This window comes from Ixodes scapularis, unplaced genomic scaffold, assembly GCF_016920785.2.
Source record: "Ixodes scapularis isolate PalLabHiFi unplaced genomic scaffold, ASM1692078v2 PGA_scaffold6__148_contigs__length_123643588, whole genome shotgun sequence".
Taxonomy (NCBI): Eukaryota; Metazoa; Arthropoda; class Arachnida; order Ixodida; family Ixodidae; genus Ixodes; species Ixodes scapularis.
Genome location: NW_024609881.1, coordinates 110566248 through 110591843, shown reverse-complemented (window position 1 = coordinate 110591843; position 25596 = coordinate 110566248). Strand labels below are relative to the sequence as shown.

General features: G+C 48.0%; 4 protein-coding genes across 4 annotated transcripts in view; 3 read left to right on the top strand and 1 right to left on the bottom strand.

Moving 5' to 3' along the window:
* The window catches only part of LOC8050694, a 43533-nt gene extending 38192 nt beyond the window's left edge, over positions 1-5341 (top strand). The window contains exon 4 of the mRNA XM_029981206.4: positions 1941-5341. Within this exon, the coding sequence (XP_029837066.1) occupies positions 1941-1974 (34 nt within the window). The 3' untranslated portion in view covers positions 1975-5341. The remainder of the gene's footprint in view (positions 1-1940) is intronic.
* Positions 5342-6008: 667 nt separating this feature from the next.
* Positions 6009-6472, bottom strand: LOC8031779 (partner of xrn-2 protein 1). The gene has a single exon (XM_002407159.5). It carries the CDS (start codon positions 6470-6472, stop codon positions 6047-6049), a length of 426 nt encoding a protein of 141 aa, XP_002407203.1. The 3' UTR covers positions 6009-6046.
* A 142-nt stretch (positions 6473-6614) lies between these two features.
* LOC8031778 (mitochondrial import receptor subunit TOM22 homolog) lies at positions 6615-19463 on the top strand. Its single transcript, XM_029981207.4, has 3 exons — positions 6615-7220; positions 9308-9547; positions 17218-19463. Exons 1-3 carry the CDS (start codon positions 7053-7055, stop codon positions 17311-17313), a joined length of 504 nt encoding a protein of 167 aa, XP_029837067.1. The 5' UTR covers positions 6615-7052; the 3' UTR covers positions 17314-19463.
* A 608-nt stretch (positions 19464-20071) lies between these two features.
* LOC115318286 lies at positions 20072-21363 on the top strand. Its single transcript, XM_040216856.3, has 3 exons — positions 20072-20528; positions 20806-20942; positions 21053-21363. Exons 1-3 carry the CDS (start codon positions 20336-20338, stop codon positions 21329-21331), a joined length of 609 nt encoding a protein of 202 aa, XP_040072790.1. The 5' UTR covers positions 20072-20335; the 3' UTR covers positions 21332-21363.
* Positions 21364-25596: the final 4233 nt, after the last annotated feature.

The following is a 25596-nucleotide window of genomic DNA, read 5'->3' as shown; positions in this document are numbered from 1 at the left end:
GGACGTGTTTCCCACCGAGCTACTGGGGTATCTCTCGTCTGGTGTCTTTCCTTAGTAATAATTCAGCCGGTAAGTTGGAAAGTTTGCTGCCGATTTTTCTCTAGCAAAAGCACTCCCGGGGCGAAGTCGGGAAGCACCACGCTTTGGGGACATTCGCACCTAGTAAAGAAATCGTATGCGTGCATATTCAACTCGAAGTAGACACATCGTGCTTGACGTTCGCGCGAGCGATGTCTTCAGCCACGAGAAGGGAGCGATGGCTCGGCGACGTCTTCGTGCAAATCGGCTTGGTGGCCGGGCGTGTCGTACGGGATGAATATCAATTCTTTTGATCAGTCCCAAATTTCTCATTTAACGGTAGACAGAATTCGCCGGTACCGCCAACGACAGTTCTGAAATAGAGGTCCCACCTCCTTGGGTCCCACGCCCGTCGTCCGCTGCCATCGCCGTACCCGCGAGTCCTATGATACGCGAAACGACGAACGCACAGAATGCTTCCGGTTGTCTGTGGAACTTTTTTTTTTTTTTTTCAATCAACGCTTTTTAGAAGCCACAAAAAATGGGTTTCATATTTTTTTCTATTTTTAATATTGAGTGTGTGCCTTCAGTGACCCACGACTTTGATTAAATTTGGTGGTCGCATCGATACCTTAGAAAACGGCCCGTGACCGCGAAAAAGAGTGAGCGAGACTCGAACCGGCCAGTTCTTGATCGGCGGTTTTCGGGCGGAAAGAAACCGAATTTCGAGCCGCAAATTCTGTTCTGGGTAGTTGAGCTCTCATATGTCAGGACAACTCAAAACCTCGGCGAGCATAAATACCCTGTCAGTGTCCCTTTAACATGCATATTGATACAGTGAAACAGTTATGAGTCCTGTTTACATTTCCTTATTGAAACACCCAGACAGATTGATGCTTGGTTGAAAAACGTCAGAGGTAAAATGCAATGGAGCCGTAGGAAGACAAGAGAGACAAAAAAAAAAAGAATAAAACAGAAGTGCCGCAGCCAATGGCCACTTCCGACTGATCACACAAACAAAGGTCCTCGTAACATCTCAGAGATAATCACATTTAGGAGAGAAGGATCAGTTGGTTCTCCATCACCTTTTAATTTTTCATGGCTGTACTGTTGTCATATTAGTGTTGGCAGCCGTCAGTAGATTTTGCAGGTGGGACGAGGGCAAAGCACAAGGTTTATTTTCAATTTGTTTCACTAAATGTTGCTCTGAATTAGTCCTGGATATTCATAATCTAGGAAACGCACATTAGGTCCCCCTCTATGCACCGTCCTTGAAATTATTCCACAACCAAGCTTCTGGCTTTGTGGCACTGCCTGCGAGTATGCTTACGTCAGACCCGTATCAGTATGTTTGTGCAGAGTGCATAAAAAAAATCAAGCAGGACATTGTTTCATGAACCTTTTAAGACAGTTCACATAAACCAAAATTTAGAAGTCATTAATAAAGCAGCCACAAAAATAATTGGATATCTCCCGCTCTGGACATAATCCAGACTTTTCTGTGATGTATACGGTACACAGAGGGTACTTGATCCCCTGCAAGACCTTTAAAGCCTTCAACGGAACTCTTAATTGTGCATTCAATGAATGAATCTGGGTATTCATACAATCGAAAAAGCTGCCTGGTGTGAACTTAGGTTATGGCAGTGCCACGCATGGGTGGAACACTTGGCAAGATTGGTCTCTTATTTTCAAGGTATTCACATCTCAAACATTCGACAAAGGCAGAACTGACCAAGAAAGATTCACTACCTGAGCATGATGCATGTTGAGAGATGTCCCTCAATTTACCTTGAAGTCTATAACTTGGGCTGTAAAAGCCTACACAGGCGTTCCACATGTTTTCACCATATGCCTAGCAGCAGTTTTCCGTAGTCGCACGTCGACAGCATCTCAAACCTGCTTGTACTCTTTGCTTACAGAGACTCCGAAACGCATATCCAAGCAGACAGATAGCCCCCCCTCTGAACGGACCGGGGTTTCAAGCCTGGATTAGTCTTCAAGTTCAACGTGCGCCTGCGAGGCACGAGAGATCGTCGCCCACTCTACACTCCCCCAAACAGGAGTAGCCCGTCTGTTGAGCCCCAAAACGTGCGTGCACAGCCAATGTGCATTGAATCGAAAGATCGTCAAGAACCATTCTCAGGGGTTCGACTGCTGCTAGGGAAAGGCTGCTGATCCACAGCTCTCGTGACATCAGTCACGAGTCTTGACACGTGCACGATGACAGCAGTTTTAAGAATCTGTGGTATCATGCAATGGTGAGTGGTAGCTGCTAGCATATTGGTGTATCACCGTGGACTTTTACACACGAAAGCAAACTGTCACGATGATAGTAGGGAAGGGCTCTCTCAAATGGTGTGCTGGTATGTGTGACTCATTTAACGTGCAGAGGTGTACTCGAGTACACTGGTACACTAGTAGTTCAGCAACTTGTAGCACCCTCTGCGGTCCATTGTAAGGTGATGCAGTTTGTTTCGGAGGGATCGAAGCTAACGGCTGTACCCTTTATGATGGGCAGTAGCTTGCGCCACCTAGCCTAGAAACCAAAAGTATGATTTTTCCTCCTTGCCTCTCCCTCTACCTTTTTGCAACTATCACCAGGTGGTGTAGGATAGTCGGCACTTGATGCCCATTGTTGCCGTTATTTTTTACACGCAGTTGCCCTTGAAACTGCCTCCTTGGAGGAACCTCTTTTTGTGCAACATGTTTGACATTCAACGCCAATATGTGTAGGTAAATTGCAACAAAGTACCGTTTTTGTGCTTGATTTAGCCATGTCGTGCAGTGTAGAGGTTGCAACGCAGTTGGCATGAAGCGATCGCTGTTTTTTGTTGTTTTTCTCCTGCACATATAAACGACTCCCATTAAAACTACCAGAGCAGTAGAACATGCTCATCCGTTGCAGCAACTTGGCCAGTAAGGCTGTTTGTCGTCTGGTACGACTATGTGGTGTGCACACTGGTATGTGCTCATATGCTTGAATGGTGGCAGCAGACCCAAGACTATGGTGTTGGTATGTGGTGCACACACTGGAACATGGTACCACACACTAGTGTGCTGCTAATATGGTTGCAGCTGACTTGTGATATGGGGCCTACTCTTATCATTGTTGACAATTTTCCCAACTGCACAAAATGATCTTGGTTGCACTGGGATAGAAAGTGCCTCAACAGAGCATCTAGTTTTCAAGTGGTCTCTGATGTCGTGTGGCCCGGCTCAGACTACAAAGCTTACTCCTGCTACAATGCCCAAGCGAGACTGCCACCTCTTCTTTTCGGCCCGCGATATGTGCGCGAACAGTGTCGTAACTTTGCCAAGGAAACAGATTTTCAGCCTCGTTGAAAAAGGCATTTTGTAAATCTGCTTGGGCAGATACTGGATATCTTGGGAATGACTAGCCGATGTGCAAGTCATCCTGTTTCGTTATAGGCTTCGTCTTCCAAGAACCTGCCTCGTTGAAGTTGGGTGCAAATGTTGATTTCGGTGCGTAGACAAACTGGAAGATGGATTTCCATTGGAGACCTTTGAACACCTATTGGATGTAATTACTCAATTGGTGCACTCATTTTTGTAAGCCAGCCCTTCAATATTTTGGGGGTTTTCAGTGACAACTTGAGGTAACTCTCTGTGTTGTTTAGATGCTTTAAATGAAAAAATAGGGGCATTACACACCCAACTGCTCACTTGTGTGTGCTGCCATCGTGACATTCATTTGACTTGGTTGGGCTACACTGGTAGTGGGTATAAGCTCAGACTAATAGGCAGCCGAGAAAATCATTATTACTGCTCAAACAAGCAGGAAAAGATGCACAGTATCTTAATGGGTTGTTGTCTAAAACATGTACGGGCATCCACAAAATGCGAGCAGTTGTTGTGGGGCCCATGGAAGATACTCTTTCTTCCCAGTTTCAGCCACTTGAATTCGAAACTGCATACTTCCCAAATGGTTGACCCTTCTATGCATTCCACGACAGACTGGGCCATAAAATGGAACGGGCAGGAATTTTCGGTCAGAAATTGTTTTGTCTGTAGTGGGATCTAGGACGACTGAATGCTTGTAGGGCAGCTAGAAAAGCTAATTAACTTCTTTCCTCCGACTCTCATTGTAGCGGTGTAACAGTTCAACTGGCGACGACATGGAATGACCCCATGCAGCTTTTTTCGCACACCTGGTCCGATACGCAACATGTACATTCTTTTGCGACTTCGAGGGTAGAAAGATTTGGACAACATTCCCCCAAGCTCAAACCTTTCACCCGTTCCTCTTTCTTTGTTGGTGCCGCACAGTTAGACTGACGCTCTACAAGCAAGTGAAATTCCAGTTTGTGCTCTGCTGCCTGCACAGCAGAGTACAGCAGGAGCACCTTTCGGAGCCACACTTACTTGTAGTCTTTACTGCACTCCGTGTCAAGCGGAGGCAGTCTATAAAGGAAAAACACAAAAAAAAAGGAACTATGCACGAACGCCAAGCGGTGCACGGGGGACAGTAATGAAGGCCAAAGTTTTTTGCATTTAGACTAGGGATGCTAACTACCGAGTTGATTGAAAGTTGCTCTTAGTGACGACTCGAGCGAGTGTCCTGGATGCATTTTTAACTTGTGGAGTCGCCCAATGTGCGATTGTACGACTGCGTCTTGGAAGATTTTCGATGCCGAGACTTTGCCATCTGCAGTTTCGAATGTGTCCGGGTTTGGTACTGTTGATCAATGTTTTTTTAACGAATAGCGCCTCCACGTAACTGTGCAACTGGTTTTCGTGGTTGTACCGCTGACAGAGAAAAACCCTCACTTAGATCTGTTGTTGACCAACCAGGGCAGTCCCTGATTGAACATTTTTAGCTTTACAATGAGCTTCAGCTTTCTTTGCATGTTGTGGAATTGAAGCTCCTGCCCATTAATTAATCGGTCGGTTACCAGGATGGTAGCGTAGAACTTCTTAAATCTAGAAACATTGGTGGCATTGCCCGAAGACACCATCTACGGTCTAGTAAATGGTCGGAGTGAAGAAGACGCCATCCATGGTCTAGTTAACGGTCGGAGTGAAAAGTGCGTGGATAGAGGGCATGAGCTGATAATGTTAACAGCTTATCACGAGTGGCACTGCTGAATTTTCTGCGGGTATTACAAGTCATAGTAATGACCTCAGCCATCAGTAACATTCTCAGTGATCTTGTACGTTTATTGTGGGGGTACCTAGCATTGAAGTCTCCCAGAAAACTGATGCTACCTTCATTCCATGTTTTTTTGTTGAAAAAACGCCAAGAAAATCCTTTAGAGCACAGAGCTGTATGTATTTTTGAATAAATGTATTATTTACTGTATTCTGTCATAATTTGAAATATGCTTTGGTGGATGTGAGCATCTGTAGGAAACTGTTTGGGATGGTTATGGAATTGATTTTAGCTTTCTCGTCTTGGGCCGTGTGAACCTGACATCCTGGGTAAGAAAGAAAGCAAACTAAATAACGTTCCACAGGTCTTGAGATTGCTTGCTGTCGGCACATGCTCACCAACTGCTCTGGCAGCCAGTGAATACCGCCGATACACCAATTCACAAACGGCCTTTGACGGCCGTCATTCCAGATGTCTGTGCATGTATGCTGTGCTCGCCAAAGTGGTAAGCATGTGCCGCTGGACTCTACTTTTTGTAAAGGGGTAAGTATGCAAAGCAGGTGCCACCACAAGCTCGCAGCAATAAAGTTGCAGGACACAGGTTGCACTGCTCTACCACCAGGTAGCAACAACCCAAAAGGGGCAAAAATACGTTGAAAAATGGCCCCAGCTGGCGTGCAACGAACAACGGCAGTGCCTACTGTCTCCAGGTGTAAAGATTCATGATGGTGGGGCCGTGAGGTGGTCATTAAACCTAATGTATCCCCACCCCAAGAGTGCAAAAAAGTGGCAGTAGGTGGCATTGGCATGCAAGGAATGGCGGCGCTACCTGGTTAACACTGGAGGCGCATTGCAACTTAGGAAAGAGCAGTCCGTGTGCACGAAGACGTGGAGCGTACCCCGTTTATGCGAATCTCAGCGTTGGAAAAAAGATGCGGCGCTCATCCGTCCGTCCCCTTGGTAGTGCTGATTCCGGCCCCTGTAACCTCCACGGAAGTGCGGGGGCGCGTTCGAGTGGCGGGTGTAAGTGCCCAGTTCGTTGTGGCTCCTGCTCTTGCTCTTGTCGTCCTCGCCCTTGACAAACAGCACCTTGCAGTTTTCCTTCCGCTTCTCCTGGACGCCGGTCAGGGAGGTGACGTCTTTGGCCAGCTCGCTGATCTGCATCATCACATCCTTGGGGTACGCGCAGCCGAGCAACTCCACGTTAGCGAAGGCTTGAGCCAGGCACAGCAGTCTGTTCTCGTCGTACTTGCCGGCATGAGCGAGTAGAAACTCCTTGCGTAGTTCCCAGTGCTCGTTGCTTTCCCACGGCTGACGGTACTCTTCGATGTCCTTCTCCATGGCTTACGATCTGTCGAAGAAGTACGAAAAATCGCTATCTTCAGAACTTTCCGTACTCTCTAGCGTTCGCTACACAGCACCCGTCAGTAGCAACTCCGGCAAACCAAGGCAAACATTGTTCTAGCTTCGACTTCTTTGGGCTATTAAGTTTGGCTACGGCTATGACTACATAAATTGATGTGTGGATACCTAAATAAAGTTAACTCCTCGCTTTGGGCGGCGGGTAGCGCCATCTATTCATAACTTTAACTACTGCCCCTTGGCTTTTAATGCGACTTAGTAGTATTAAATATAGATGGCGCGAGTTTTTACACAATAAGCTTTGACGTCAAGAGGTGAAAAATGTCATTATCCATTCATTTGTTCATCCTAAGGTGGCTTGAGTTGACTCGAATCTGGCTCACGGTCCGGCGATCTGGCTGGATCCTTCCCGATTTGTGTTCTCGTGCTGCTCGGTAGTCCTAGCAGCCGGTCGGCGAGGTCCTTTTCGTGGAAGGATACCGTAACTACGCTCAAAGGTTGTATTCTCTAAGGAACGAGCCCTGCGGCGCAAAGGATCGAGCTGTTCTTCCACCAAAGTATGCCAGCCGATGAAGGGGACAGCGGAGTGGACGCCATGAGTTTGCCCGAGAGTCGAGACAGCTCGCCCGCCAAGGTGCAGAAGGCCGACCTCGATGTTCCGGTCCCGAACATTGAGAACCCGTTCGCCCGAAGGCGGGAAGTGGAGGATGAAGAAGACGACGACTTTGTAAGTTTTCGCTCCTGCCCGATGACTTTGAAATCTCGTGTGTCACTACGGCGTAATGCCATTAAATACCCCAGTTTAGCAATCGTACTGCGCAGGCTAAATTTCTCATCTTCAGCGTGTAACAACGACGCCAAAAATTCTGACAGACTAAACTCACACTGTCTAAACATTTAGCGTCAAGTTTCAATTTACTTTTTACTCGAAATCTTTGTTTTAAATTTCCAAGCGTTGTCTAGGCAACATGCAGGCTTATGACTGATACGCCGGGTGGACTTGCACACCTTCGCTGTTTCGGTCACTCCACTGGGGTAATGAACGCTACTTGGGTGCCACAGTTTCTCGACAGTGTTCTTGCAACTCCCAAAGTTGAATGGTCGTTTGAGGTTTCGGTCCCAGAGCTCCTGAGCAGCTAGAGCAAACTTGAAAGCTTTTCTCGACAAAATCCTCGGGAGAGTGCCAGTGTGTTGTATTTTTAGCTCCTGGAAAGGCCTACTACCTTTTTGCGGACATTTTGTAGTTCTCTTTAGGTGGAGGTGAGATGCACACTGAGCCCTCGCCGAGTCCTCTTTGGAGTGTGCGAACAAGGAAGCGAAAATCCGACTTTGCATGTATCGGTCATGATTACGCAAATGTTTCCCTGCGGTGCGCACTTTGTCTCATTAACTCGTCTCAGCTACACCCTGTGGCAGGTAAAGAAAAGCAGGACACAAACTCTTCCCGCTAAGTCTTTTACTCCTTTAACTTTAGCAGAGTAAACACTGGAGATGAAGTGAAAGAGGAGAATCCACTCGCCTTTGCCCCAGTGTTCCCTCTGCTAAAGAAGGTGTGTGTCCTGCTTTTCTTAACCTGCAACAGGGCATAGAGAACAAGACGAGTGAATCCGAGCGCCCCTGTCATTGTGGCGTCCCAACTCTCTGCTGCCGGACCTTTCGTGGACTGCCAAGCTGGTGGATGACCTACAACAAAACAGCAATCACCGTTACTTCAGCACGACACAAGCCTGACATTGTCGGGCAGATACTGAGGAGCAACGTAGACGAGGAAGCCGTAAACACACCAGATGGAGACACGACATTGCTAGCGCTAACGCGACTTTGGAGCTTTTTCAAATTATATCCCTTGGGTTAGGGCCTCCGAACAAGCCCTTAACACCACACTAGTTTTCACGATTGCCTTTCGATACTAAGGGAAAAGCAGGAAGAACCAGCAGTCGCTTGTTTGTGCTTACAGTGCTGCACTGCGTATTTCATCCGTGAATGCAATTACGGTCTGTTTGCTCAGTCTGGGCGGAACCTCGTGCAATACCTAGGCCGCGTTCCAAAATTTACTCAATTTCGCTCCAGAGTGACAGTTATGTACCTTGCCATTTCAAAATCTACTGGCGTCCAGCGTCACTCTGTCAGTATTGTCACGCAATATGGCCCACGAGAGCACCTTGGATCTCTTTTGCAAAACAAAATTACAGATAAAATTTTGATCCTGCGGATGAAGTAGGTATATGCAGAATGTATTTTTGCGGCATTTTTCGGGGCTTGTGTTGAATTTTGCAGTTGTCTTTTTCTTTGGGAGGCATGGAGCTAGCTGCCTCTGCCTGCACTCACCGTTCGAACGCATTTGCCACTGCCCCTTTGGCCCAGTGGTACCACGATGTCAGTCACCTGGGCACTCCTGATGGTGGGGGTCCAGGGTTACGCTCGTGGAAAATTATCGCGCCGGTCTCGACTTTGCTCGCGCTTGCCGTCTTGGCAACGCCGGCTTCGTTCTCCGGTGGCGGGGTGCCCCTCGAGAGTTGGAGGTTCGGCCCGACCGAATCGCCATAGTGGGGGAACCAACATGTAAAAATTAAAAATAAAACGAGAAGACAGCCCCTTTTGCCGATGCGGCACAGTGTCTGGCTCATAATCGTAAGCTCAACACCCGTTGTGGCGCGTTTAGGATCTCATTGTTTCCCCTCGATTAATTGCCATTTCTTCTCGGCTACGGGTTCTTTTGTACAGAATGTTTTCTGACGTACGGGTTACGAGCTTCGTCACACTTTCCTCGGGTCCTACACACGTCCTGCGTCAACAAATGCCGATCTTTCGAAGGAGCTGGACGAGACCATTGCGGAGCGTCTGTGGGGCCTGACGGAGATGTTCCCGGAGTCTGTGCGCAAGGGCACCCACTCGCTGGTCTGGGGCTCCCTGTCCGGGGTGCGGCGCTTCTACGGCTTTGGCCGGGCCGCCCTGTGGGTGCTCTTCTCCTCGACGGCCATCCTCTTTGCCCCCGTCGTCTTCGAGGTGGAGCGCCTGCAGATGGAGGAGATCAGCCGGCAGCAGCAGAGACAGGTGCGGAGGTCGCGCGCTCTGCCAATTTGCCACGTTCAGAACTCCGGCGCCATTTGGGGGCTCGAGTAACAGTCTAGCTTGTCGCATGCTATAGGCCAGGGGTGGCCAGAGTGACATGGGGTTAGAATCGCAGACAAAGCTACAAAAGTTTAGAGAGCTGTGGGGAAAAGAAAAGGGGGGGGAGGGGGGCTATTTTTTAACAAGAAACAATATGGAGGGGACAATCCTTTCCAAAGGGGACAAGTATAATTGTTGATTTCAACAGGTAATACCAGGCGGCAGAACGTTTCTTCAACTGCTGGTCTAGTGGCATAAGCTACCGCCCGATCCAAAGGGCTCAGCCGCATTCATCCATCCATTCATGCTAAGCAAAAGCGAATGCACGGTTCGCTAGACAGCCACGGCCCCTGATGCCCGTTATGTGTACACGGTTTGAAATTCTTTCTTGAACAATAAAAGAGACGGGGTTACTGGACAGAGGATGTGTCAGAAGGCACTCCAGTTGTATGTGCATAGTGTAGTACAAGGTTGCCAAGACTAAGAGCTTTATTTAAATTCTAGAACACTTTTGGTCTTGGGGTAGGGGGGAGGGGGCACGCTTACTAGGGAGCTGCAAGCCGCGCTTGTACCTGCAAGGAGCTGCAGGTTGGCCACCGCTGTTATAGAGCTTTTCTATGTGGGCGCCGCCATCTTGAATCGTGGTACTTGCGGTGTGCGGGAAAACATTGTTTTTGCTCACTACACCACTCGGAGAAGCTCTTGTTTTCTTTTGCCTTTTCTATATTTTAATTAATCCAGGTCATAGTGCCTTGTTTTTTTTTTATTATCCCGCGCACCATATTTGTCAACTACATAGCTGGAGACAAGGGTGATTGATAAAGATTCATAGTGACACAACGTGAGAATGGCAATAGAGGTCCTTCAGTTGTACCTCCCCTAGTGCGAGCTTCCTGATGGTTTGTGTTGTGTTTTTAATATGAGCGCCTATGTAAAACAGGATGGAAAAACCAACTGCTCCATCTTGTGCTCCCTTCGTATCCCGGCCCCTTCTTCCTCTTCGTCCTTGTCTACTAGCAGCCAGGATCTGCTTGCAGACACAACCCAATCCCCCCTCAAAGCAGAGTTCAACAGGGGAAGAACCTGTCTGGAGGTTTCTTATTCCTTGTGGGCTTTCGTGGAGCTGGAAGTGTCTGCTGTGTATCTGCTCCAGCTTCTGGATTTGCCTAGTCCACCTGCACTTCGTGTCTTGCTGGAATGCGTGTTCGAGACAACCTCGACGAATTCCAGCATCCTCTTCTGACGTGACGAAGGTGCTTGGTCCCACTGCTTCATGAATTCTTTCAGGGGGACCAAAGAATGGTGTTTCCTTTGGTCGGTGTGTAGGAATCTTTACTTGCACATAATCTCCTACACCCGCTGTAAATGGTTTGGCCCTCCACCTATCATCTGTGTATTGCTTGCTGTGTTTCTGGTAATCAGCAATGTGTTGGCGGAGTTGCTGCATCTCGATGTGAATGGGCTTGTCAAAACATGGGAAGCCCACAATGCCCATATGGGCCCGCATTTTACGTCCGTGGATGAGCACAGCGGGGGAGAGCTTCATTGCTGCATGTGGTATGCTTCTGTGGACACCCAGAAACTCCAAGGCCTGTGCGAATATTGCTTTGTTCCTGTAGGATAGTTTGGATGTACTGCTTAAGCTCTCGGTTGAAGCGCTCAACCTGACCATTGGCTCGTAGATGGTATATCGCAGACCGATGATTGGAAATCCTTCTGGACTTAGGAACTCCTGGAATATGCGGGATTGAAACTGTGGGCCATGGTCAGACACAATTACCTCTGGATACCCTTGCCGGCTGAAGATTCTAATGAGGAATTCCCATACAGCTTCAGCCGTAACTTGGTTACAAAAAGCTACCTCTGGCCACTTACTGAAGTAATCCATTAGTGTGACTGCGAATCTGTATTGCGATGGAAGTTTGTAAAAAGGTCCGACAATGTCTATTCCTAGTTGTTTCCGTGCACCTGATGGGAAGGGAACTGGTTGTAGAGGTGCCGCTGCCATCACAGCTGTCTTGTCGTTCGACTGACAGGTGTGGCAGTCTCGAATGTAGGTGTCGACTTCGACGTCCATTCTGGGCCACCAGAAGCGCTGGCGTAGATGCTGCTTCGTCCGCATAATTCCAGGGTGTGACTCGTGAGCTAGATCGATGATTCAACGCCGTAGCGAAATGGGTGGTACCAACACTTCACCACGTAAGCCATCCACGGAGGAAAGCTCTTCTCGCAACTTGTAGTATGTATATAGTACTTTATCACGTTGTTCCTCATGACCCCATCCGGTGCAGATACACTGAATTACTCGAACCAAATCAGGGTCTTGCCTGGTTTCTTTCTTGATTTCGTCTTAATCGATAGTGCATAAATTGCATACCAGGCAAGTGAATTCTTCCTCGTTGTCACTAAACTCGCTGCCATCTGAAGGATTCGGAGTAGGCAGGCGTGACGGTGCGTCTACTACAACATTCTCATTCCTTTTCTGGTAATGTACCTTGTAGTCATACCTGAGGAGTCGCATAGCCCATCTGGCTATCCTCATTAGTTGTCGACTGGTTCATTGTGTAGAAAGCAAAGTAACGAGAGCCTGATGATCCGTCTTAAACGTGAAATGGCGCCCGAAGAAAAAAACGTGCCATTTCTCGCAGGCCCAAAGGCACGCCAATGCCTCTTTCTCCCCTGCAGAGTAGTTGCTTGGAGCTTGAAAATGTTCGCGATGCGAACGACACCGTTCGGATTCCTCCCGGATGTACTTGCTGTAGAACCGCACCTAATCCGTAATTAGATGCATTCGTTGTGACGACGGTGGGCAGCGCCACGTCGAAAACAGTCAGTGGAATGCTGTTTCATATCAGATCCTTGACAGCAGTGAATGCCTCTTTTCTTACCTTTTTCCATTGAAAGGGAACATCCTACCGCAGGAGCGCATGCAGAGGCTCCACTATGGTCACAAAGTTCGGTGCAAACTTGAGGTAATAGGTGAGCAGGCCAAGTAACGATCGTAGTGATGTTATGTCTGTGGGAGGTGAAGCCTGCATGATAGCATCAATATTATCTTGGCATGGCTTGATTCCCTGCGGTATCAGCTCATGTCCTAGGAATTGAGGCTGCTGGACTGCAAAAAAACATTTCTGCTGGTTTAGTTTCAAGCCTGCATCTTGAAGGCGTGAAAGAACTTGCCTCAGGCGGGCATCATCTCTTGTGCGTCCGAAAATCAGTACATCATACAGGTAGACGATGGTACCTGGAGTACCTTGGGAGTATGCAATCCATCATCTTTTGAAAGGCGGGGGCGCCGGATGCTAGCCCGAAACATACTCTGGTGAACCTGAAGAGACCCTCATGCGTCACAAATGCCGTTAGGCCAAAACTATTGCAGTGTTCGGCTTGCGTAAGTCTACACAGAGCCGGATCTCCCAATTCTTCTTGTGGGCCACCACGATGGGAGACACCCACTCCGAAGCATCGATGCGCTCGATAACCCCGGAGCGTTTCAGCCTCGCCAGTTTCTCGGACACACTCTCGCGCACTGCGGAAGGTAGTCTTCGTAGCTTTTGTTGGAAAGGAGCGACGGAATCTTTTGTCTTTACCTTATGTATGAATCCTTTCGCATGACCTAATCCCTCGGAGAACAGATGGGGGAAGTCTTGTGTGATCTCTGGAAGGTTTCTCGCAGAGACTGTTGCCACCTGTCCACCAGTGGGAGGAGCAAAGTTTAGTTGGATGTCCAACGCACGTAAGGCGTTTAGGCTCGTGACAGCCACGCCTGTTCGTACGACGTAAAACGTGCAGATGCCGAGTCTTTGCGCGAACTGCACGGGTGCGTCAAATTTCCCCAGAACGGGAATGTCTTTTCCGGAGTAGTCCAGATGTGTTGTACTTGAACATTCCAACTTGTAAGAGTGGAAGTGTCTTCGGTAGACGTCTTCCGGCAGGATTGAAACGGATGAACCCTTGTCGACTAAAAGTTTGGTAAGAACATGGGCCGGATGTATGTCGCACGTGACCGATTGTTTGTCAAAGCTGGTAGTTAGCACCTGGACTTGGTCCTGCACGTGTTCCACGCTTCGTACAGGGGATTTTGCTTGTGAAACTCCCTGTTTGCAAATGGAGGCGAAGTGTCCCTCCTCGTTGCATTTTCGGCAAGCTTCGTTCTTTGCCGGGCACTTAGGATGATCCGCCATGTGGTGCGGCGACCCACGTCTGTAACAAGTGCCGGATGACTTGCTGGGACGTGCACTTGGATTTTGGGCTTTTATTTTTGCCACTTGTAAACTGGATCCCTCTTTTGTGAAGAGCTTGGCCTTCTTCATCGCTTGCTCAACTTGAGAGGCGATGGCAATAGCAGATTCCAGGGAAAGCTCGGACTCTAGTAGGAGGCGGTTCCTAACTTCAGAATGGACCGTTTTTTCAACGAGCTGATCACAGATCATCTCATCTGTCATTACTCCGAATTGGCAATTGGTGGCAAGGCCATGGAGGACCGTAACATGCTCTTGCGCTGTCTGGCCGGGCATCTGAGCACGGGACCGAAAAACAAATCTCTCGGCCATTTTGTTGATGGCCGGCAGGAAGAATTTTGCAACTTCCTGATCGCTGTTTCGTAGGCTGTGGTAGCGGGCGTTGCAGGAGTGCCCGATTCCGAAGTAGCAGTTGAGGTACTTGGTGATGTAGCGCGGTTCGTTGCGAACATATCTGGAAGGTCAGGTAGCTTGCAATAGGTCCATTGACCCGCAACTCCAAGTGAGCTTAGTAGGATGGTCGTTCTTCTGGCGTCTGCCACCGTCGACCCACCGGAAGCGATCATGTACGTCTTGAAAATGTTGTACCATTCGTTCCATGGAATCGAAGGCTTGCCTGGGGACGGTAGGAAAGGTGGTGGTGGATCGACTTTCATGCTGGAGTTGAGGCTTTGTCGACTGTGCCAATTGTTGTGTTTTTAATACGAGTGCCTATGTAAGACAGGACGGAAAAACCAACTGCTCCATCTCGTGATCCACTCTCTTTTCGTCGTCGTCTACTAGCAGCCAGGATCTGCTTGTAGACACAACAGTTCGATTATAAAGCACGGTGGGAGCTTGTGGCAATTGGATCTTTAAACCAACATCACCTGTGTGGTCGGTCGGACATTTCTTTTTTTGCCAGTAACGATAGCGGAATGAATTGTACCCTAAACGCCACAGTGAGCGTTCAGCCAATCGTGAAAGGTCGACCACAGTGACACTTTTGGTCGCGCATGCCGCCACCGGTGGTTATAAGAATGTACAATGTTGCATCGGGCACTGCGGCTTTCGTAAGTCATCGGCAGACAGTAGTGTGTTCCTTGCCACACAGCTCTTCCTCAATTAGTTTGTGTTTTAGTGGTTACCGAAGCTATCTGTGTGACTGAAGCGCTTACCCGTGTGAAACCCTTGATAAGCTTCACCTCATTCCAGATGGTTTTAGGCCAAGCGTGTGCCAGCTACACGACTGGATACGTGTCCGAAACCAGTTTTGTGCCTCATGTAGTGCAATGGTCTGTTGCAACAGAACATCTGACATCTTCATCTGACATCAGCCACCATTTTGTGATTGTTGCGACCTCTATCTGACAGAAATTTGTGCCATCCACCTGTGCTGTGGAAACCCGGCCCGTGCGACAATCCACCTATATTCGAAGTTTGCAGGTTTTGAAAGATTTTACTTGATTTGGCTATTCTGGATGCTTGCCGTTTTTGTGTTACCTTCCTCTGCAAGAACCAGAGAATACCAGGGCTCGTATCTTTTGCGGGAAACGGATGAAAAAAGCAAGCATTGAGTGGTCCGCAACGAGGATTATCTCCATTGAGATAATCTCCAAAAAGCCTTTGTGGTCTTCTCGAAAAATAGCCGATTAGGTCTTGTATGGAGCCGGAACAGACTCGTTCGTTCCTTTGCTTCACTGCTGTGTAAAAGAACAAGTTCTCCTCACAACGTGCTTTAAAACAAGTCGGGAATTCATCCGATTGTCATCAGGTGACTATCGTTGATTCTGAAGATTGAATGTGCTGGGCATTCTTTGAGATCTTTCTCGAATAAACCCTGTTCGGATCACGGGGTACCGTACGATGCATACAATGTGGTGTTCGATTGAGGAGAGCTGTTTAATATTATGTTGCAAGCTGTGAGTACCCGGGCCTTTTGGTTATCTCTTGGGTTATATATCTTTTACAATCAAGGCCTTTGTCGATATACGCAGCGCAGTGTATGGTATTGTAAAAAAATCTGCGTAAAATGAAAGAGGCGTTTTGGTTGAATTTGATTTTTTTTGGTCGCGCACGGACTCATCAAAAATAGCTTTCATTGGTCTGTTTTTGTGTCCAGAAATAGCACCGTTCTTTCTCAAAAACCTCGAGAAATTCTATTCGCCATAAAACAAAAAAAAAACCAATAAAATGCAGCAATTTAGCGGCCCCAGGGTCCGTAATTGCACCTACACAGGCTGCCACAGCCCGGAGTCATGTGGTTTAGAGAAGCTCATTTTAGCGAACGCCGTTTTACCGACCCCAGTTTATCTAGTGCCTTTATAGAGGAACCCACTTTAGAGAAAATGGCGATGAGCCTCCTTTTAGCGAATTCGGCCGCCGCGAAGCGGCGTGTGCGGATAAGTCAGTCGAGTTAATATTTTTGTAACGAGCCGCCGCAGACTGCCGCCGTGCAGCGGCGGGAGCGCAGCGGTGGGCTGGGGTTAACACGCGCACCAGTGATACACGCGAAAAGTAGAAAACCCTTTCTTAAATAGCGTCCCCTTTTCGATAAACGGCATTTCTCTAAACTGAGGCTCTGCTTTCTCTAAACTGTGCTTCGATAAAATGTGCCCATTCTCTAAGACGTGCTTCGACGAAATGGCATTCTATCAACCGTAGTAAACCCGCCACAGCCCACTAACAAAAAAACACAGCCTGGCGCAGTAGGACCACACTGACATGCTCTCTCAAAACCATGGACGTGCGCTGTAAATCGCTTCGTTCAAGACTACCACTGGAAAGGTCTCTATCCTGCCCCCCTGGCCGTATAACCGACATACACAGACTGCATTAAGTGCCGTTCACACGCTTGCAACTGAGTAGGACCGAGAGAGACAAAACTGGTTTTTAAGACTTGCGACGGCGGAGGTGGTCCTACACCGTCGCGAGCGGCTCAAAATCCAGTCTTATCTCTTGGTCCTACTGGGTTGCAAGTGTGTGAGCCGCGCTTTATGTGCAGCTTTAGCAGGTGCTTTTAGAAACCGTCTGTAAAGCCTAAATAAAAGCCACTCTCTATAAAGAAGTATGGGTAAATCAGTGTTTCTTAGAAAGAACACTGTATGCACTAGGACGTGTACCCTTCTGCTTCGAGAGGTGGCAGACAGTCTTCCACTGCTGGGTGTCCGTCCCGGCCGTGGAAGATTGCTTTAATTTTATCACGCCTCGCTCTTCTTTCTCGAGAGGTTTTGTCGGTGCATTTTTCATCGCCTATTGCAGTCATCATATCCAAGCGTGTTTCTACTGTCCCACAACAAATTCTTCCTTGCAACAAGCTCCTGTTCACATTCTTGAGCTATTATGGTGTCACTTCTGCTAAAGGAATACTGTGGTTTATTTTTTTCTTTTCAGATTTTGTTGGGCCCCAGTGCTGCTGTTTCTGGGGGAGCCGGCGCGATGCCAGGGCTCAACATGCTTGGTGGTCCACAACCGCAGCCCTCGCGGTAGTTATTGGCCGTTCTCGGTGGCGGCGATACCTTCTCATCTGGTCCCTGGTTCCGGTCGTATTTGTAGCACTGCAACGTTTGCGTTTTACGTGTCCCGAGGTGCCTTTCTCCACCGCTCGTGTCGATTACGTTTTGTGATGTTCTGTAGTCATCAAGTATATTTAGGGGGAAATAAAAGGGAATTTTCTTCTAATGTGTCCTCTTTGCACGAACACATTTTTACGGTACACTACTTTTGCGAATTCGACTTACTACTTTTCGAATTCTTTATACGTTGCGGGAATGAAATGGCAAGATAAGGGTAAACAGGTTTGTGAAGAAGTTGAACCTGGACCTGTTGGCACAAATTGTTTTTCATGATTGTTTTTGGAATGCAAGCATGATTTACAGTAGTATACATGGGCTGATGTAATTTCGCTGTCACTCGTGTAAGTTTTGCTGTAAAGCACAAATGAATGAAATCAAGCTTTTTTTCCTTCAATCTCGGCAGCTTCCTTTATTTGTGAGGACGGTTCTGACTTGTCGGTTTACGCATACCAAGCTGAGTACAGAGTCACCTTTGTAAGAGACTTATTCTGCTCAAGATTGCCTGGTTGGACCTTGGAAACTTACCAGCCTGTAATCCTGTACTTCATAGATGAAGAACATAGCCATAGTTATGACAGCCTTCGCTCTACTGCAGATTCTTCTCTGTGCAGACTCGATAAAAAAATTTGGTTGCTTTAATGGGCTGTTAATTGTTCTATTTGATTTTGTTGGCTTTTGTTTTATCGGCCCGCCGTGTATTCTCGGTGCATCTCTTAGGTGAATGTGTGCAATTTTATGGATGGGTAAGGCCTGTAGTTAAATATGTTGTTTTGTTTAGTTGTATGACATTGTTCTACAATTCCTTAGTGGTCTTTAAAATATGAATGTTATAGCAACCTGTTGAACCTCTGACCTGGCCATCACAGTACCCTTTCAAGAATACTGCACTTCATTTAATAGATGTTTTCATTTCCAGGAAGGTTTTTTTGTTTTTAAGACTTTTTGTTCTGCTTATGAAGGAAGGATGGGTAGGAATGAGATCAAAATATACCAAGTTATGCATGTAATACCATGCCTCGTACCAACCTGCACTGATTGAGTCGGGTGTGCCGGCACTGGTAAAGTCCGCATGAATGCCCACACCCTAGAGATTGCCCATCCCATTTTTTGGGGGGCTAAATATCCATAACGTGCATATCTCGAAATATCTCCTGCTGAATATCGATCTTGCGATGTCCAACCAGAATCGCATGAACCGCACTATTTGCGGTGCCAGTACGTGTGGCGAGCGTGTTCGCCGTGGGTTCTGTAATGTTTATTGCACCGTGATGCATGAATCTGCTGCGGCTGCAATCTGCAGTGCATGTTCTCGTGACTTGCGAGTTCGTAGCGTGTTCCTGCGGCTTTGTCTGCGTTCTGCGTAAGCTGTACCGGTTCCCGGGACACCAGAGTTTGTAGCGGGTTCTTGCGCTGTGAAGTGCGAATGTGCTTTGTCCGCGTTCTGCGGCATTCATTCCCTTGATAAGGGAGTTGGTAGCGAATTCCAGCATACTTTTCTCACCATGGAACACTAATTTGCCGTGTCCGCAATCTTTGGTATCGGTTCCGGTTTCACATATTTTACTGTGCCCCCCCTTCCTGTGCTGTCACCAATTTTTGATATGTTGCTGGTGCACCCCAAACATTGCCTGCCCCATATTTTTCACCATTGATCTCCATTTTGGGTGGAGGTCCTTTCGGGACTTTACGGTGGTCATCGAAAAGTGTGAAGAAGATAGCTAGTGTTACTAGTGCAGTGTCTATGCCTGTGCAGCAAGGGAATTCAAGGCCGTATTGGGACGAACTGACATGTTGCACGGACATTGAAGACAATTCTGGAACTTAAAGCAGAACTGTAGGAGAGGCTCTAAGGAATCGTGCAAATTTTCCTATGTACATAGTATATGCTTCAAAATGCAGTTGGAGTGTTCGAAGTTGTAGCTGAATGTTGCAGGGGACGGTGGTGAGAGGGCACTTACGATAGATTAATAGAAAAGAGCTGTGGCATGTTGTTCGCACACATCATGCTTTTCCTCCATGGATATCGGAAATAAAAGCGGTCACGGATCTTTCATCACCTCTGCAGTTCAACCTTGAATTTGTCATAGGCTCGGTAGTCCAAGACAACTTCGCAATGACAGGCTAGTCTTGAACTGTGCAGTCTTCAGCACCATCCTGCTGCCCTTCTGTATGGTCTCAGTGCCACATGCTCAAAGCTCATGGAGTGCCAAGACACAATTAAAATTGACTGTGCTGAAGGAAGGGTAGTGGAAAGATCTTGCTGTCGTTTTGAGTCTTTGCAAGAATCTTCAGGCAAACTGTTGTGTTAATGCGGCTGTATTTTTTTTTTTTTCACACAATAAAAGTTTGGTGTAGTTGCTTTAGCACAGTAGACAATGGAAATTGATGTTGGAAAGAGTTTGGCGTAAATCGATTTGTATTGAAAATGTTCAGCACACGTGTCAGGCAGTGGGTAGTCTACTCCTATGTATAAAGTCTGGTCAGGTGCGGCACGTCTGACCGCCGAATTCAGAAACCTCACTCAAACTACACTCAAACTGAAGGGCCCCTCCACTTCCTCGAGGAAGGCGCGAGGGCCGGCGCTGGCCAATCGCGAGGACGGGTCCGCCGTCGCGATTGGCCAGCGTTCCTCGAGGAAGTGGAGGGGCCCTTCAGTGGGTGGTGCACGAAATAACCCAATCCCGATTCCCCCGTGTCGATATCCCCGCACCAAATTCCCCGCGTTATCTTCCCCGACCTCATTTCCCCCGGGTTCCAAAAACCCCGTGCCCCCCACCCCTTATCAGTTCCCCCCGTCCTCTGCCCCCAATTCTCGTTACGGGACGAAAGAAAAAGTGCATACCGAAGGTCAACAAGAACAAAGAAACCTCGAACGCGACCAGGTGAGTTCTATTTAAGGAACTTTAAACATTGGATGCTTCCCAGACGAGGTTGAGATGCAGGAGATGGAGGTCGAATTTTCAAAAACGGAAAAAGGGAAGGAGGCTTTAATACTAGACGGATTTAAGTATTGCTTTCAGCGGAAGGACCAAGATGAGAAAACTGCCTGGAGATGTGCTAAATACTGGACAAATAACTGCAAAGCAGCAGTTCTCAGCAAGCACGGAAAAGTCGTCAAGACAACACAAGGTGAGCTAATGACTTTCTTCTTTTACACACACCGCAGCGCACTATAGCAAAAAAACACTCACAGCTTACACATGAAGGTGTGAGTGTTGTTTGCTATAGTGCGCTGTGGTGTGTGTAATCATGTGCAACCAACTCGCCCAAGCTGCTACGTTAACAAGATACATTTCTTTTTTTACTTTCGCAAACTCTCGGATTGCTGTTCAGCTTGAAGGGCACTGAATGAATGAGGCTAAAATCTGCTGCGGCCTTTCATTATCATCACGTCGATGTGTTTCAGAGCACAACCACCCACCTGATAGCAGCCAACTTCGGGAAGCGCGACTAAAGAATGCATTGAAGCAAAAGGTTAGGCCGGAGCCGCATTTGCCAGCACCGCAAGTGTACAGCAGAGAGATCTTGAGCCTCGTGGGTCAAGTAAGCAAAAACATTGTCTCGTCTTTACATACTATGTTTTATTACACGCGTATACGTGTTCATGGTGTCCGCGATTGAACCTTGTTTGTGACGGGACCAGTTTGTTCTAGGTTGACGACACGGTGATGGCTGAGCTGCCGACTTTTGAGAGCGTGAGGAGCACCATGTACAGGGAGAAGAGAAAGCAGCAACCGAGCCTACCAAGGGACATGGCCGAGATTAACCTTGGAAGACTACATACGGAGACACTCGACAAGCGAGACTTCCTGCTGTTCGACGTCAGCATAAGTGCAGGCCGTGTTCTTTGCTTTTGCACGCAGGAGCTGCTTTTTCATTTTTCGGAAATGGTTGAAGTGTTCATCGATGGCTCAACGTTCAAGGGTTCCTGAGGCAGGTGCAGCGATATTGCGGTATCTAAGTAGTGGACATTGCTTCAACAAAACTGTATACATTAACATGTTAATAAATCTCCCCTAATTTGCAATATTGTCAAGCACTGAACTGACACAGGATCACGGAATAACAGTGTGCGTTGGTTTCAAAGAACATCGGAGGTGATCAACGGGCGTCCGTATCGTTTCGTCGACACTCGTTTCATCGACACCATGTTTCGTGAAAAAACTAGCTTCGCCGCACGTGCGTCACAGGGACCCATGTTAATCCAGGCGGACCACCCGTCACGCCGCCTCGCGGCGACAGACACAGGCGACTTATTACAAAAGGAAGCTAATCCGAGCTGTCGGTGTAACAAACTTTTGATGAAACGATATGTCGATGAAACGTCGTTCGATCAACTGATTGCCACTGGATAGAGAGGCACACAAAAGTTACAAAATGGGGGAATTGGATACGGGGGTGCTGGCGCTCGGGGGAGGCAAGACGGGGAATTTGACAACGGGGATTTTGACACACGGGGGAAATGGCACGGGGCATTTGGGAAGGGGGAACTGCCACCGGGGGAATCGTGCTACAACCCCTTCAGTTTGAGTGTAGTTCGAGTGAGGTTTCTGAATTCGACGGTGAGTGTACCGGAAATTAGGAGAGCTGCTAAAATGTGGCGATTGCAGATTTCTCTCAGTTTGATTGTTGTGGTCAAGACAGAGCAGCTAATGACAATGTACAGCTGCAACGGAAAAAGAGTGGCACAAGTGACCGACAACCGGAGCGGCAAAATGGCGACACGCGGCGCTATTGTTCCCGCGCGCCGATAGCGAGAGTGCCAGTCACGTTCCATGTCTCAGCGCGGGGGTGGCTAACAGAAAGCAGGCCGTCCTAACGCCCACATTTCGAAAGCTATCTTATCCCTCAAATTTCTGCCGGCCAACTCCACGTTGAAACTTTGAATGTGACTGGCACTGTCGCTATTGGCGCGCTCGGGAACGATGGCGCCGGGTGTCGCCATTTTGCCGCTTTGGTCATCGGTCACTTGTGCTACTCTTTTTCCGTTGCAGCTGTACTTTTCAGTGGAATCAACGCTTGTTTTCATTTATTCTTTTTGTAATATAGGGTTACATATTGGCTTTCCTTAGAAAGTTGGAATAGCCTAGACACTTTGTCCCCCCCCCCCCCCCCCCCCCCCACACCCATATCGTGCTTTTCTTCCATTTTTCAAAGTGCAGCTGCGGTGGCGCTGTCGACGGCACTGCGCATGCGCAGAAGCTTCAGTTCACTCGAATTCGGTTTCTGCGCATGCGCAGTGCCTACACCTGGTGTGGGCAAACGCGGGCTTGTTTGTAAACAGCGTGTCGGTCTATACTCTGTTTCACCTTGTGTTGTACCGCAGGAAAGGCTACAAGCGCGAGCTCCTTGCTCTAGGGCACACCTCGGCGGCACAGGCTCTCGTGCACCAAGGACAGCTGCCAACGCTATGAGCTCGCGCTTCTAGCCTTCGCTGCGGTACAACATAAGGTGAAACGGAGTATAGTTTTTCCAAATCAATCTAAATTTTAATAGGAACAAAAAAAATGCTTCTTGCTATTTTTGAAATAAGATGTGTAACAGTTTCTTCGCCTCTCAGTTAAATTTTGTTACTTCATAATTTTCGAGCTTGTACTTCTGTAATATGTCTTGACTGTGCAATTGCTCCTGTGTGGGAAGCGAAAACCAAGCTGTGACACGAGCTTGTTTGAGCCATCACCTTGTGTTCAACCAAAGCTATTAGCTTTTGCTTTTCACTATTGTTTTGGAGATCACATTTTAATGCATAGTATTCTCCCAGTGTTTTCTTTCCAGTCTTATGTGGGGCCTTAGCTATCATGATAACCAGCGTGGTTCGGTAGTGAAGTCAGGAATGATTAAAAACGGAACATTAATACCGAGGTTTTATGAGGCCTGGATTGCTGTACAATTATAGCAGGAGTAATAAATTGTTGATTAATTTCGGGTGGAGAATAGCGAGTCGGTGCCATGCCCTCATGCCCTGAGTGTGGCGTAAATACCGTGGGCCAAGTGGAAGCCTCCGCACACAATAGCGGTGACCTGCAATCGAAAAGCAGACACAGCTCCGTTAGGTAACTAAATGCAGCTTTTTACATTTAGCCACACTTTCGGTGTATTCAATACTTATTGAAGGCAATTTACAAACCAGCGAAAACGGAAACGAACTGAGAATGACAGAGCGAGCTGTGGGCTCCTTGTCTCAGGGTTTAGGTTATTACCATAGCCTCCTCTGTACTCACAAAGCCTGGCAGTTCGATGATGGAGTCATAGAGTGCCCGGTCGCAGATTTGGAGCGCGAGGATCTGGTGGCACAGCATTTCTCAGGGAGTCTGGTATTCAGCGCACAGCTTTTGCAGCGGCCAGGACCCGAAACATGGTTTTCAAACCCGACGAGAAAAGAAGCGGTAGCCCGAGGAACGCGAGAAGCACGAGCGGGCATTCCATCGCTTTTGAAAAGTGTGTTTCGGCGTCTCGCCGCAGCGGGGTGCACGTTACATGACTTGTCCGCCGCTTTACCTTTTCACTTTCGGCGGCCGCGTCACGTGACGATCTGCCAGGCTTTGTCAGTATAGACCAACACGCGTCCCTGACGTCACGCAGCCGCGGTGGCGCTATCGACGGCACTGCGCATGCGCAGAAGCTCCAGTTCACTCGAATTCGGTTTCTGCGCATGCGCAGTGCCCACACCTGGTGCAGGCAAACGCGGGCTTGTTTGTAAACAGCGTGTCGGTCTATAGAGGAGGCTAGGTTATTACCTTTCAGCTTGGCTTTACCACATGTAAACTGCGTGTAAATGACCACAGGAAAAAACAAAAATCCAGTGACGCTATATGTTAAATTCAGCGGGCTTGCGTCCCGCTAATTTTAGGAAACGACGGCCACGTGATCTGGTCACAAAGTTCTTCCGCTATCGCACATGGACGCGACTGGTGTTAAAACACGGTATTCGTCCAGCGCTCTATGAAAGACTAAATACATAATATTCTTTCCCTCCATAATGATATTACATTATTAAGTCAAATACTTAACTAGAGAGAATACATTCCACTCTGTTTATTTGCATTATAGATATTGACCTTATATACAGAGCGCTTCTAGCACCAAATCCTCCCCTAGCGGTGCAGACAGCACGCAACCGAGAGAACGCATGCGTGTTCGGCCAGGGGTGCGGCACCGAGGGAGAGGGCTGCCGCCGGCGTACCGAGATACCGGATTCGTCAAGACAGCAAAAACGGCTGTCTTCGCTGTCTCGAAGGCTGTCCACGGCGATAAATGGCGGCAGTCCCCCTTTCCAATTTAAATGGAAAAACTCGGATACTGCGCGCATCCATCCCTTTTAAAGGGACCATGAAATGATTTTAAAATCGAGTTTCATCCACCGCACGTCGTAAAAGGTGTGAAAAGAAACACAAAAACACAAAAATAGGGAGCCAAAAAAAAATATTTGCTATAGAACTTTTAAAAGAAAACTGGACTCTTTTGCGCCTTCCTTCATTCGCCTGTTCACTACGATGCATCCGCGGAAATGGAGCACGTCAGCCAAATCCAGGTCGCCTATTGGGTAAGAGCCTACCTCACCAGCACCGCGATCGTAAACAATAAATAGCCGGCGAATGTTTCCTAAAAGTTTTGTTAAATAATATTCAGATCCACATTTTGTAGCATAATTAGAGATGTGTGGCGAAAATTGCCAAATTTGATAATGCTGAGAGCCAAGCGCCATCTATCGTGTGGTAAACGAAGCAACTACTGCGCGTGCGCAGTAGGGCAGGGCCGACAGTTACTTGGGTGACGGCGACCGACGAACATTTATTTTCTTTGTTTTCCTTCCTCTCAAAACTCTGACTGACTGAACGTTTATTTTTCTACGTGTTCTTCCCGCGCGTGCCGACTTCAAGCAGCAAGAAAACAGTACTTAAAACAGACCATGACGAACAAGAACGCTGGATCCACCGACTCCGACGAAGCGAGCTGCTCAGAATATAGGCCTAGCAGGCATTCCGACTCGGCGCTGCGTTGCTTCGTCGCAAGACCGTCTGCCTATGACCGGCTGGCGTGCTAAATGGAATATGCCCGCGCGACCCTTGTGGACCCTTTTCGTATTATAGTTTGATCACTGACCTCAATTCTAGATTAAGAGGTGAGGTCAATCTCTTCCCCTTGTTTTCCGAGGCAGTGTTGACGAACACTCGTCGAAAAGGGACTCTCGTCGATT

Bases quoted from the DNA above. Each gene is read 5' to 3' on its own strand.
- LOC8031779 (XM_002407159.5), bottom strand. From the start codon at position 6,472: ATGGAGAAGGACATCGAAGAGTACCGTCAGCCGTGGGAAAGCAACGAG.
- LOC8031778 (XM_029981207.4), top strand. From the start codon at position 7,053: ATGCCAGCCGATGAAGGGGACAGCGGAGTGGACGCCATGAGTTTGCCC. The intron at 7,221-9,307 runs GTAAGTTTTCGC...GATCTTTCGAAG, and splicing joins ATGAAGAAGACGACGACTTT to GAGCTGGACGAGACCATTGC. The intron at 9,548-17,217 runs GTGCGGAGGTCG...TTTTCTTTTCAG, and splicing joins GCCGGCAGCAGCAGAGACAG to ATTTTGTTGGGCCCCAGTGC.
- LOC115318286 (XM_040216856.3), top strand. From the start codon at position 20,336: ATGCAGGAGATGGAGGTCGAATTTTCAAAAACGGAAAAAGGGAAGGAG. The intron at 20,529-20,805 runs GTGAGCTAATGA...GATGTGTTTCAG, and splicing joins AGTCGTCAAGACAACACAAG to AGCACAACCACCCACCTGAT. The intron at 20,943-21,052 runs GTAAGCAAAAAC...AGTTTGTTCTAG, and splicing joins TCTTGAGCCTCGTGGGTCAA to GTTGACGACACGGTGATGGC.